Genomic DNA, 13,348 nt, shown 5'->3' on the forward strand with positions numbered 1-13,348 from the left:
AGAAGGTATTGGACGTTCTGGCCTTTCTAGGCTTGTTAGGCCGAAAGGACTGCGTTGCAGATGAAGAGAAGGACTTATTCGGAGCAGGTACTGCTGAGGGAAGAAATGGAGACTTACTCGCTGTAGCCGTGGATATCCACGCATCTCGCGCTTCCCCAAAGAGAGCCTGACCTGCATAGGGTAGGGACTCCACACTTTTCCTGGATTCTGCTCGGCCGACCACTGGCGCAGCCACAGTCCCCTACGAGCTGAAACAGACATGGAAGAGATTCCCGCAGCCATGGAACCCAGGTCTTTCATGGATTCTACCATAAAACCTGCTGAATCCTGTACGTTGCATAAATATAAAGCAACGTTATCCCTTTCCATTGTATCCAAATCCTCAAGGTAGCCGACCACTTTACTACAGCCTTTGCAATCCATGCAGTAGCAATAGTGGGGCGTAATATGGCCCATGAAGCGGTGCACATTGATTTAAGTTTGTTATCAACTTTTTTATCAGCCGGCTCCTTTAAGGCAGTAGATCCTGGAACAGGCAAAACTACCTTCTTTGAGAGGCTGGACACAGAGGCGTCAACAATTGGCGGGTTTTCCCATTTTTTCCTATTCTCCTCAGTGAAAGGAAACGCCACTAGCACCCTTTTAGAGACCTGGAATTTTTTCTCAGGGTTTACCCATGCTTTTTCAAATATAGCACTCAATTCTTTTGAAGCAGGGATGGTTAGTGAGGCTTTTTTATATTCAGTGAAAAAAGCCTCCTCAACCTGCTCAGGTGTGGTATCATTAACATTTAAAACATCCCTGATAGCCTCTATCAACAATTGCACCTCCTTTGCAAGAGATGTAGACCCCCGCAACACATCCCCATCACCATCTGTGGTGTCAGAATCGGTATCCGTGTCATCTTGCGTGATATGCACAAGCGCACGTTTGTGGGGATATATAGCAGGGCGTCCTGAGGTACCAGAAACTGGCCATACTTCCATAGAGCTCTGTAATACTTGGGCTGCAGATTCATTACTTGCAACGCTGTCAGAAATCTGAGAAACCCAAGATTTGATAGAGGAAAACCACTCTGGTTCCCTTGCAGGTATCTGTGCTAAACCAGTGCTATCCTGATTACATGGAATGGGATCATCCTGGAAGGATAAATCTTCTGCAGCATATGACACAGTGTCCCTGGACATAGCTAAAGGAGACCACCAAACACTCCACACACACAGGTGGGGGCAGAAAGATCCCCCCCCCCCCCCCCCAAGAATGGCAAGAGAGAGACAGAGATTGGAGCCAACTCACACACAGCGCTTTCAGAAAAGGGACACTACTTGTCAGCGCTGACTGTGCACCTTAATAGGATGCACAGTCGTTTTACAGCCTCCCTTCCCTTCTACAACCCCCTGGTACCGTGTACAGATAGCTGGAGTTGCTGTGGAGGAACCTGTTCTTCCTCTCAGTGCTGTGCAGGCAGGAAAATGGCGCTGTCTTCCCGCTCTTCAAGGATTATACTGGCCTGAGGAAAAATGTGCTGGCTGAGATCCGTGGACCCCGACAGACTAATGGACCAGTGTGGGGGTAAGCGCTGGCCCAGGGCGACCCTCACAGCGCCGCACCATGTGCCTCTGAGCCTTCCCAGGAGCGCAGTTAGTACTGCGCTCCCTCCCCGTTGCCATCTTCTCACCGCCCCCCTGCATGCTGGGGGGGATCGGTGTCTTACTCATCACATCTTCAGCTCTGTAAGGGGTTGGTAGCATGCTGCTGGGGCGAGCGGTCCCCTGTGGCAGAGAACGATCCGACCCCTCTGGAGCTCAGTGTCCAGTCAGCGGAGGCTGTGGCTCAGACCCCGCAGGGCGGATACTGCTTCCCCCTTAGTCCCTCGCTGCAGGCAGGCTGTTGCCAGCAGCCTCCTGTAAAAAAATAAACTTTCCTAGAAAAGCTCTGTAGAGCTCCCCTAGCTGTTACCGGCTCCTCCGGGAAAATTTTCTAAACTGAGTCTGGTAGGAGGAGCCAGCCCACACTCTCAAACTCTTAAAGTTCCAATGGCTTCTGGTGGACCAGTCTATACCCCGTGGTACTAATGTGAACCCCAGCATTCTCTAAGACGTAACAGAAAATGGTGCTGAAACGCTGCCGAGTCCGCTTTGAGAAGCTCCGCCCCCTTAATGGCGCTGTCTTCCCGCTCTTCATGGATTATACTGGCCTGAGGAATTAGTGTTGGCTGAGATTCGGGGATTCCGACAGGCTTCTGGACCAGTGTAGGGTGTCTGCGCTGGCTCAGGGCGCCCCTCACAGCGCCGCACCATGTACCGCTGAGCCATAACCGGAGCGCAGTTAATACTGCACTCCTACCCTGTGCCGCCATCTTCACACCGATCCCCCACTTGCTAGGGGGGTCGGTGTCTCACTCGCCACCGATTCTTAAGCTCTGCAAGGGGGTGGCGGCATGTTGCTGGGGTGAGCGGTTCCCTGTGGCTGAGGACGATCAGACCCCTCTGGAGCTCAGTGTTCAGTCAGCGGAGACAGTGGCTCAGACCTCGCAGGACGGACACTGCTCTCCCCCTAAGTCCCATGCTGCAGGGAGGCTGTTGCCAGCAGCCTCCCTGTAAAATAATAAACTCTAAAAAATAACTTTCCTAGGAAAACTCAGGATAGCTCCCCTAGCTTTGACCAGCTCCTCCGGGCACATTTTCTAAACCGAGTCTGGTAGGAGGGGCATAGAGGGAGGAGCCAGACCACACTCTCAAACTCTTAAAGTGCCAATGGCTCCTGGTGGACCCATCTATACCCCATGGTACTAATGTGGACCCCAGCATCCTCTAGGACGTAAGAGAAAAATACAAAAACAAAAAAGGGAATGGTCCTTGCCCAGTCTTCCAGAGAGACAGCACTTAGTAGTGTACTATGTGGTCACCTGGTCTAGCTTTCGCTTCTCTCTTGTTTTTGGCATAGTGCCCTCATGACAGGTCATCTTTATTCAAAATTACTACTTGTAGTTTTTTATTTTAAATCAATATGGAAAGGATGCTAGCAAGCCCGCTTGCAAAGTCCACCACTAAGTCCTATTCCATGACTTTTCTTTTTGTCCAGAATCCATCTGGAGCTCTGTTATCACTAATACTGAAATGTGCTAAACGTTTAGTAATAAAATGGTACAGCTATGGCCCATTGCCAGGAGTCTGTTATCATTGGGAGTAGAGTGTGCAAATTTAGAGTGCATCTTGTCCAGAAGACAGGAAAAGTTAAACCTATATCTAGAAGGGAGACCATCACAAGACAAAAAAGAAAAGATTGAATGCGCTGTCCACAATAAAGGGTTTTTTTATTTTAAAAAAAGATAAAATCATCAAAATCACATATAACCATATAGTAAATATCAATACCTACAATCTAAATAAAAAATATCTGTATCAAATGGACATCAAAGCATTTCAAAGACCATGAATGCTTTTCTGGTGATACCTATTAATATCACAGCTGTGCACAGTGGATACACTTTCAATATATCGACACACTCTATTCCAAATGAAACAAATGTATCATTCAAAGTATAATACAAATTTCTCCACAATATGCATTTAGATCTAGCACTTATCACTCCTTTATACAGCCTCCTAGAAATTAATGGAGTATATTCACTGATAATTCACAGTCCCAGACATATCTGGAAAAGTAAAGTCAACACATTTCCTGATAATATTTAAAGGTTACTTTTGTCCTCCCGCTGGGGCAATGATACGTTTTTGTGTTATTATCAGTGTTACTGATTTATGCACGCTATATTTGTGATTTATATAAATGCAAACTGCCAGTGATTAGGTCTCCTGTCCGGAAAGTACTGAGACCAGTTAGAATATAAAGTTCTAACGGGCGTCCCCGTCTGGTACTTGAGATTAGCATATGCAATTGAACTCCTAGTATATTATAAGCATGCTCCAGTTATAATTCGTGATCGCTCAGGCTGTAATTTACAGGCCGTATACACGGCTAGTCTCACCAATGCTGGCCGCGGCTGCACCACCCGCCAGGCGTCCGTCCCTGTCCCGTGTAGCACTCAGCTGCTTCACTTGTGCTAGGGATCTTGCGGCCCGCCTCTCCGTGTCAAAACCACACACACAGCTTGTATTGCTGCAGCCCCTCGGGCTGGTTATCTCCGGCGGTATCTGCTAGCGACTGCGTGCTGTTCTCATCTCACGGGTTCACAAAGGTGCTTCACCGGCATGGGGAGACTCGTATGCTGCTTTGAAAACTCGTGTCCACAGAAGCAAGGGGCACTATTGACGCGTTTCTCAGCCTAGTATCTGTGGCTGTTTCATCAGAAGTGTATCAATCACAAGACAGTCTGTCAGGATACCGGCAGTCGCAATGCCGATACTGGAATCCCGACAGGCGGTTTCTCCCTCTATGGATGTTCATGACACCCATAGAGGGAGAATATAACCCTGTGGCGAGCGCAGCGATCCTCCATGCCTACAGCGTGGCGAGAGCAAGTCCGAGCCCGCAAGGTGCTTCCTAGCGCTCCCCCCAGGAAACAGGTGGCTGGGAAACAGGTGGCTGGGATCCAGCTGTCGGGATCATGACAGCCGGGATAACGGCAGCCGAAAAGATATATGTATTCCATCTAGAATATACATAAGGCACAAATGAGAGAATGTTTGATATTACAGTCCATTTAGTGTAAAAGGTTGTAGTACCCATGTGGGTACAAGGACAGTACCACAGGCTGGAAAAGTGCCATTTATACTTATACTGGTGAAGACAAATGTTTATAATATTTTAGTTTTGTTTTGGTTCATTGCTTTAGCCTCCAGGGCTTATAAACAACATAGGCTATGTCCATGACACATCTGGCGTACATGAAACCTGCTGTTATAAAACAGTTATTTCACCTTTCAGCAATAATAAATCTTCGCAAACAAGGATTCCATATTAAACGTACAGTGAATGCAGTGCACATCAGTTAACTACAGGCAGTTTTCCAACCATAACTGCCCTTGCGTCATAAATGTGCAAGGAAAATGTGTATGACTAACTACTGTACACATTAGTAGTACTTTGCGCATAAATGTAGGGTTACCACCCACAAAATAAGAATCGTTTTGATGCTTGTTTGCACGTTATGTAACAAAGTAGATGTAAACAAATCTAGACAGGTGAAGATAGAGTTATTTAGTCTTATTAGCTATGTTGCTTGTGGAGAATTTAGCCCTAAAAGTTCAACAATATTCACCTTCTGCTATATGTATAAGCAATAGGGATTTTTTTTTTTGTTTAATTTTACAAAGAAAGAAAAAAATGCATAACAAAGAAATTTCTGTGTTTCTAGGAATATACTCGTACATAATTTTTCACATTTCTTGAAATTAGCCTGTTAACCAAAAACAAATGATCCATTACGAAAAAGTACAAACCTTTGATTTGAATTTCATGATCTTATATTTATCTGCAATCCTATCATTGAATTCCTGGTAAACATTCATCATTGTCACTGGAATTCCAAGGTCTTTCCCTGATGGCAGCTCTACTCTCTTTAATTAAAAAAAAAAACACAACAGATTTTAAAAACTATAGCTATACTGTCATTCAGCAAAAAGCATAATTAAATAAAATAAACAAATGATAAACCCTGTCACATTATACAGTTGGAAGTTATACCATGTATGAACTTCATCTACTAACATGGGTAAAAAAGATAAAAGGACCTTTCTGGTGCGCAAAGCAGCCTATACCGTAATTGCACTAAAAAAGGTGAATTCTTCACCTTCACAATATATCAACAAAACAAAAGAATGTGCAAAAACACTGGCAAATTGCGCTTATGACAGGGCTGATTTAACAGCCCAGAAAACTGTAATTAACAGAAATGTCTATAATAAAACTTATTTACGTTCCTGCAGTGAGGTCAAAATCCAGCGTATAGTATCGTCTTTCTGGTATCACTGTTCACCCCTCTGAGTCTTCAGATAAAGCTGATGATAGATCAGGACAGGGGGGCAGCTACTGTACTTGCAGAAAATAAGATTTTAAACCTACCGGTAAATCTTTTTCTCCTAGTCCGTAGAGGATGCTGGGGACTCCGTAAGGACCATGGGGAATAGACGGGCTCCGCAGGAGACATGGACACTAAAAAGAACTTTAGATATGGGTGTGCACTGGCTCCTCCCTCTATGCCCCTCCTCCAGACCTCAGTTAGAGAAACTGTGCCCAGAGGAGACGGACAGTATGAGGAAAGGATTTTGTTAATCAAAGCGCAAGATTCATACCAGCCCACACCATCCACACCGTACAACATGGAATATACAAACCAGTTAACAGCATGAAACCAAACAGCATCAGCCCGGGACTGATCAAAACTGTAACATAACCCTTAAGTAAGCAAAAACTATATACAAGTCTTGCAGATGTATTCCGCACTGGGACGGGCGCCCAGCATCCTCTACGGACTAGGAGAAAAAGATTTACCGGTAGGTTTAAAAATAAGATTTTACTTACCGGTAAATCTATTTCTCGTAGTCCGTAGTGGATGCTGGGGACACCGTAAGGACCATGGGGAACAGACGGGCTCCGCAGGAGATAGGGCACTTTAAGAAAATATTAGGATACTGGTGTGCACTGGCTCCTCCCTCTATGTCCCTCCTCCAGACCTCAGTTAAGGAAACAGTGCCCGGAAGAGCTGACAGTACAAGGAAAGGATTTTGGAATCCAGGGTAAGACTCATACCAGCCACACCAATCACACCGTATAACTCGTGATAAACTTACCCAGTTAACAGTATGAACAACAACAGAGCATCAGATAACCCTGATGCAACCATAACATAACCCTTATTTAAGCAACAACTATATACAAGTATTGCAGAAGAAGTCCGCACTTGGGACGGGCGCCCAGCATCCACTACGGACTACGAGAAATAGATTTACCGGTAAGTAAAATCTTAGTTACTCTAACGTCCTAGTGGATGCTGGGGACTCCGTAAGGACCATGGGGATTATACCAAAGCTCCCAAACGGGCGGGAGAGTGCGGACGACTCTGCAGCACCGAATGAGCAAACACAAGGTCCTCCTCAGCCAGGGTATCAAACTTGTAGAACTTTGCAAAAGTGTTTGAACCTGACCAAGTAGCCGCTCGGCACAGCTGTAATGCCGAGACCCCTCGGGCAGCCGGCCAAGAAGAGCCCACCTTCCATGTGGAGTGGGCTTTAACTGATTTTGGAAGCGGCAATCCAGCCGCAGAGTAAGCCTGCTGAATCGTGTTACAGATCCAGCGAGCAATAGTTTGCTTGGAAGCAGGAGCACCCAGCTTGTTGGATGCATACAGGATAAACAGCGACTCATTTTACCTGACTGTAGCCGTTCTGGCTACATAAATCTTCAAAGTCCTGACTACATACAGTAACTCTGAATCCTCCCAGTCACGAGTAGCCACAGGCACCACAATAGGTTGGTTCATATGAAAAGATGACACCACTTTTGGCAGAAATTGTGGACGAGTCCGCAATTCTGCCCTGTCCAAATGGAAAACCAGATAGGGGCTTTTATGTGACAAAGCCGCCAATTCTGACACACGCCTAGCCGAAGCCAAGGCTAATAGCATGACCACCTTCCACGTGAGATATTTTAACTCCACGGTTTTAAGTGTCTCAAACCAGTGTGATTTCAGAAAACTCAACACCACGTTAAGATCCCAAGGTGCCACTGGGGGCACAAACGGGGGCTGAATATGCAGCACTCCCTTTACAAACGTCTGAACTTCAGGAAGAGAAGCCAGTTCTTTTTGAAAGAAAACGGATAGGGCCGAAATCTGGACCTTAATGGACCCCAATTTTAGGCCCAAAGTCACTCCCGACTGTAGGAAGTGAAGGAAACGGCCCAGCTGGAATTCCTCTGTAGGGGCATTCCTGGCCTCACACCAAGCAACATATTTTCGCCATATATGGTGATAATGTTTAGCCGTCACGTCCTTCCTAGCCTTCATCAGCGTAGGAATAACCTCATCCGGAATGCCTTTTTCTGTTAGGATCCGGCGTTCAACCGCCATGCCGTCAAACGCAGCCGCGGTAAGTCTTGGAACAGACAGGGCCTCTGTTGTAACAGATCCTGTCTTAGAGGTAGAGGCCATGGGTCCTCTGTGAGCATTTCTTGTAGCTCTGGATACCAAGTCCTTCTTGGCCAATCCGGAACAATGAGTATTGTTCTCACTCCTCTTTTTCTATCGCCTGAGGGTCTCTTGACCTGGCGCAATACCTCTGTAGCTTTTTGTTGAGGCGGGATGCCATCATGTCCACCTGTGGCAGTTCCCATCGCCTTGCAATCTGCGTGAAGACTACTTGATGAAGTCCCCACTCTCCCGGGTGGAGGTCGTGTCTGCTGTGGAAGTCTGCTTCCCAGTTGTCCACTCCCGGAATGAACACTGCTGACAGTGCTCGTACGTGATTCTCCGCCCATCAAAGAATTCTGGTGGCTTCCGCCATCGCCACCTTGCTCCTTGTGCCGCCTTGGCGGTTTACATGAGCCACGCGGTGATGTTGTCTGATTGAATCAGCACCGATTGGTTGCGAAGCAGGGTCTCCGCTTGACTTAGGGCGTTGTATATGGCCCTTAGTTCCAGTATATTGATGTGAAGGCAAGTCTCCTGACGTGATCACAGACCCAGGAAATTTCTTCCCTGTGTGACTGCCCCCCACCCTCGGAGGCTTGCATCCGTGGTCACCAGGACCCAGTCCTGAATGCCGAATCTGCGGCCCTCGAGAAGGTGAGCACTCTGCAGCCACCACAGAAGAGACACCCTGGCCCTGGGTGATAGGGTGATCAGCCGATGCATCTGTAGATGCGATCCGGACCACTTGTCCAACAGATCCCATTGAAAGGTCCTCGCATGGAACGTGCCGAAGGGAATGGCCTCGTATGACGCCACCATCTTTCCCAGGACTCGCGTGCAGTGATGCACCGACACCTGTTTTGGTTTTAAGAGGTCTCTGACCAGTGTCATGAGTTCCTGAGCCTTCTCCGTCGGGAGAAAAACCTTCTTCTGGTCTGTGTCCAGAATCATGCCCAGGAAGGGCAGACGCGTCGTAGGAATCAGCTGCGACCTTTTAATATTCAGAATCCAGCCGTGCTGTTGTACCACTTCCCGAGAGCGTGCTGCGCTGATCAGCAACTGCTCTCTGGACCTCGCCTTTATGAGGAGATCGTCCAAGTATGGAATAATTGTGACACCCTGCTTGCGCAGGAGCACCATCATTTCCGCCATTACCTTGGTGAAAATCCTCAGGGCCGTGGAAAGCCCAAACGGCAATGTCTGAAATTGGTAATGACAATCCTGTACAGCAAACCTCAGGAACGCCTGATGAGGCGGATACATGGGGACATGAAGGTATGCATCCTTTATGTCCAGAGACACCATATAATCCCCCCCTTCCAGGCTGGCGATGACCGCTCTGAGCGACTCCATCTTGAACTTGAACCTTTTTAAGTATAGGTTTAAGGATTTTAAATTCAGAATGGGTCTGACCGAACCGTCCGGTTTCGGGACTACAAACAGGGTTGAGTAATACCCCATCCTCTGCTGCAGCAGGGGGACTTTGACCACCACTTGTTGAAGACACAATTTTTGAATCGCATTTAGCACTATCTCCCTCTCTGGGGAAGAAGTCGGTAGGGCCGATTTGAAAAACCGGCGAGGAGGCACCTCTTCGAATTCCAGCTTGTAACCCTAGGAAACAATTTCTATTGCCCAGGGATCCACCTGTGAGTGAACCCAGACGTGGCTGAAAAGTCGAAGACGTGCCCCCACCGGGGCGGACTCCCTCAGCGGAGCCCCAGCATCATGCAGTGGATTTTGTAGAGGCCGGGGAGGACTTCTGCTCCTGGGAACTAGCTGTGGTTGGCAGCTTTTTCCCCTTACCCTTACCTCTGGCAAGAAAGGAAGAACCTCGCAATCTCTTGGGCTTATGCGACCGAAAGGACTGCATCTGATAATGTGGTGCTTTCTTAGGCTGTGAGGAAACATAAGGCAAAAAAGTTGATTTACCTGCCGTAGCCGTGGAAACAAGGTCCGTGAGACTTTCCCCAAACAATTCCTCACCCTTATAAGATAAAACCTCCATATGCCTCTTCGAGTCAACATCACCCGTCCATTGTCGGGTCCATAGGGCTCGTCTAGCCGAAATCGCCATAGCGTTGGCTCTGGAACCCAGTAGGCCAATGTCTCTCTGAGCATCTTTCATGTATAGGACAGCATCTTTAATATGACCCTGGGTCAATAAAATGTTTTCCTTATCCAGCGTATCTATATCAGCAGATAAGGTATCTGTCCACGCTGCTACCGCACTATAAACCCAAGCCGACGCTATCGCCAGTCTGAGTAAAGTACCAGTATGTGTGTAAATAGACTTCAAGGTAGTCTCCTGCCTGCGATCCGCAGGATCCTTGAGGGTTGCCGTATCTTGAGATGGCAGCGCTAACTTTTTGGATAAGCGTGTCAACGCTTTATCCACCCTCGGGGAGAATTCCCACTGTATCCTGTCCTTAGTCGGGAAAGGATACGCCATAAGAATCCTTTTGGGAATCTGCAGTTTTTTGTCTGCAGATTCCCAAGCCTTTTCAAATAATTCGTTGAGTTCATTAGATGTGGGAAAGGTTACCTCAGGTTTTTTCTCCTTATACATGCGCACCCTCGTGTCAGGGACAGAGGGTTCATCCGTGATATGCAACACCTCTTTTATAGCAATAATCATATAATGAATACTTTTAGCCAATTTTGGCTGCAACTTTGCATCATCGTAGTCAACACTGGAGTCAGAATCCGTGTTGGTATCAGTGTCTACTATTTGGGATAGTGGGCGCTTTTAAGACCCAGAAGGTCCCTGCGACATAGTGAAAGGCAGGGTTTGACTCCCTGAACTCAGTTTTGTCCAACATCTGCATTTAAAACATTCCACATATCCAACCAGTCAGGTGTCAGCGTTGCCGACGGAGACACCACCCTCATTTGCTCCACCTCCTCCCTAGAAGAGCCTTCCGCTTCAGACATGCCGACACACGCGTACCGACACACCACACACTCAAGGAATTCTCTTATCTGGAGACAGTTCCCCCACAAGGCCCTTTGGAGAGACAGAGAGAGAGTATGCCAGCACACACCCAGCGCCAATGACCCAGGGGAAAAAATTACCCAGAAAGCGCTTTTAATACATATATAAAACACTGCGCCAAATTATGTGCCCCCCCCCCACCCTTTCTTACAAAACCCTCACCGTGTTCAGCAGAGGAGAATCCGGGGAGCCAGCTTCTCAGCGTGTGCTGTGGAGAAAAATGGAGCTGGTGAGTGCTGAGGATCAAGCTCCGCGCTCCCTCAGCGGCGGGCTTCGGTCCCGCTGGAATTCTTTCAAAAACTGGCAGGGGATCTCAAATATATAGTGCAGAGCCCATATATGTCCTGATTTTGCCAGACCAGAGGTTTAATTGCTGCCCAGGGCGCCCCCCCCCGCGCCCTGCACCCTTACAGTGCCTGCCGTGTGTGTGTTGTGCGGGAGCAATGGCGCGCAGCGTTACCTCAGTGAAGATCCGAAGTCTTCTGCCGCCTCTGAAGTCTTCTTTCTTCTCATACTCACCCGGCTTCTATCTTCCGGCTCTGTGAGGAGGACGGCGGCGCGGCTCCAGGACGAACAGCTAGGAGAGACCTGCGTTCAGACTCCCTCTGGAGCTAATGGTGTCCAGCAGCCTAAGAAGCAGAGCCTAGCAGTTAAGTAGGTCTGCTTCTCTCTCCTCAGTCCCTCGATGCAGGGAGACTGTTGCCAGCAGGCTCCCTGAAAATAAAAGACCTAACAAAATTTCTTTCTTTCAGGAAACTCAGGAGAGCTCACTGTAATGCACCCTGTCTCCTCTGGGCACAGTATCAAACTGAGGTCTGGAGGAGGGGCATAGAGGGAGAAGCCAGTGCACACCCATATCTAAAGCTCTTTTTAGTGCCCATGTCTCCTGCGGAGCCCGTCTATTCCCCATGGTCCTTACGGAGTCCCCAGCATCCTCTAGGACGTAAGAGAAATTATATAATTGTTTCCCAAAACTTGAATCTGTCGTTTAAACCAAGAACCAGGTGGATAGCCGTGTGGGGGTTATGACCCCCGTTGCAGGAGATGGATTCCGCCTTACTGTGGAGCCGTGCTGTCGGGCACTTGTAGGAAGCTGCGATGACGAGAGCTGCGGCTGTGCCGCTAGGAGCTGCTGGCCGATCGCGTCTGCTGAAACTGCAGTGACTGATGCCGGCTTGTCAGTCTGCAGCGTGGGAAGCTTGTAGCGAAGCTCAGGTGCAGGATCCGTAGAATCAGGGCTCTACGTTGATGCGTTTCTCAGCCTTGTTCCAGAGGCTGTTTCATCAGAAGCGGTGAGTTCCACATGGCGCAGACATCTGGATCAGTCGGACGTTCGTGGAAAGATGCAGTCGCCGCGCCTGACCTCTAAAGCGTTTAGAGGACCTGCAGTTTCAGTGGACAGTGTTTTTGCACATTCTTTTGTTTTGTTCATCTACTAACATGCCCGATCAGTATTGCCACATCACAAGAAGCTTACAGAAGCTGTGACTGCACCAGGAAATAATGCTCACCAACAGTTACAAAGCAGAAAGTTTCCTTCCTTATTAGGAAATATTTTAAATGGGTTGGACATTTTGCGACTATTCTCTTAATTTAGTTCCAATCCATCAAACTGCTTTTCTATTATTTAGATTAATGTTAACCTAATACCCTAACCCACACCTATATTTTGATTTCCATAAAGGATAAAAAAAAAGATTAAAATATGATAGAAGATGGATAAAGGCACTTCTTGAACCCTATTCTTCCCCCCAAAAAAAAACAACTTACAGTTTCACGTGGTAGAAGGTAGATGGTTCGCTCAATATTTTTTATGCTTACACAGCAGCTGACATAGGCTTCAGCAGATTCAATCCAGACTTTGCCAAATAAGTACACAACACCTATAGTACAGAGTACAAGAGATAAAAAAAACAACAAATAAAATTAGCAGTAAAAGTGTTCTGTCTGAATCCAAGAGTTAGTTGGATTAGGTTCCAAATACAAGAGCAGGGCAAGTTAACAAAAGAACTCCACCAACTATGCTAATCCCCCCTACTGCCAGGCCCAGTTAAATACAAATATCAAGTATAAAGGTAATTAACAGACCATAACAGGGACATTCCAGAGATCAGTGTGCCCCATTTGATTCTAAATAAAATGATGTACTTGGACTATGCATCAGTATTTGGGGAAGGCTAAAACTTTCAAATATACAATGGTATGTTATGGACCAATGAAAACGCTGTGCATGCGCAGTCATACAATAATAGGCCGAGTTG

At 47.3% G+C, this 13,348-nt stretch overlaps 1 protein-coding gene across 5 annotated transcripts in view; it reads right to left on the reverse strand.

Annotated features, from left to right (window-relative positions):
- POLA1 (DNA polymerase alpha 1, catalytic subunit) overlaps positions 1-13,348 on the reverse strand; it is a 1,252,649-nt gene that overhangs the window by 1,028,548 nt on the left and 210,753 nt on the right. For all 5 annotated transcript variants that reach the window (XR_010241483.1, XM_063955699.1, XM_063955698.1 and 2 more), the window contains exons 11-12: positions 12,858-12,970; positions 5,406-5,522 (exon numbers count right to left, since the gene is read on the reverse strand). Coding sequence is in view for 4 of the 5 variants with exons in the window: in XM_063955699.1 (XP_063811769.1) it covers positions 5,406-5,522; positions 12,858-12,970 (230 nt within the window). In the remaining variant the exon portion in view is untranslated. The remainder of the gene's footprint in view (positions 1-5,405; positions 5,523-12,857; positions 12,971-13,348) is intronic.

Source organism: Pseudophryne corroboree, chromosome 2, assembly GCF_028390025.1.
Source record: "Pseudophryne corroboree isolate aPseCor3 chromosome 2, aPseCor3.hap2, whole genome shotgun sequence".
Classification (NCBI taxonomy): Eukaryota; Metazoa; Chordata; class Amphibia; order Anura; family Myobatrachidae; genus Pseudophryne; species Pseudophryne corroboree.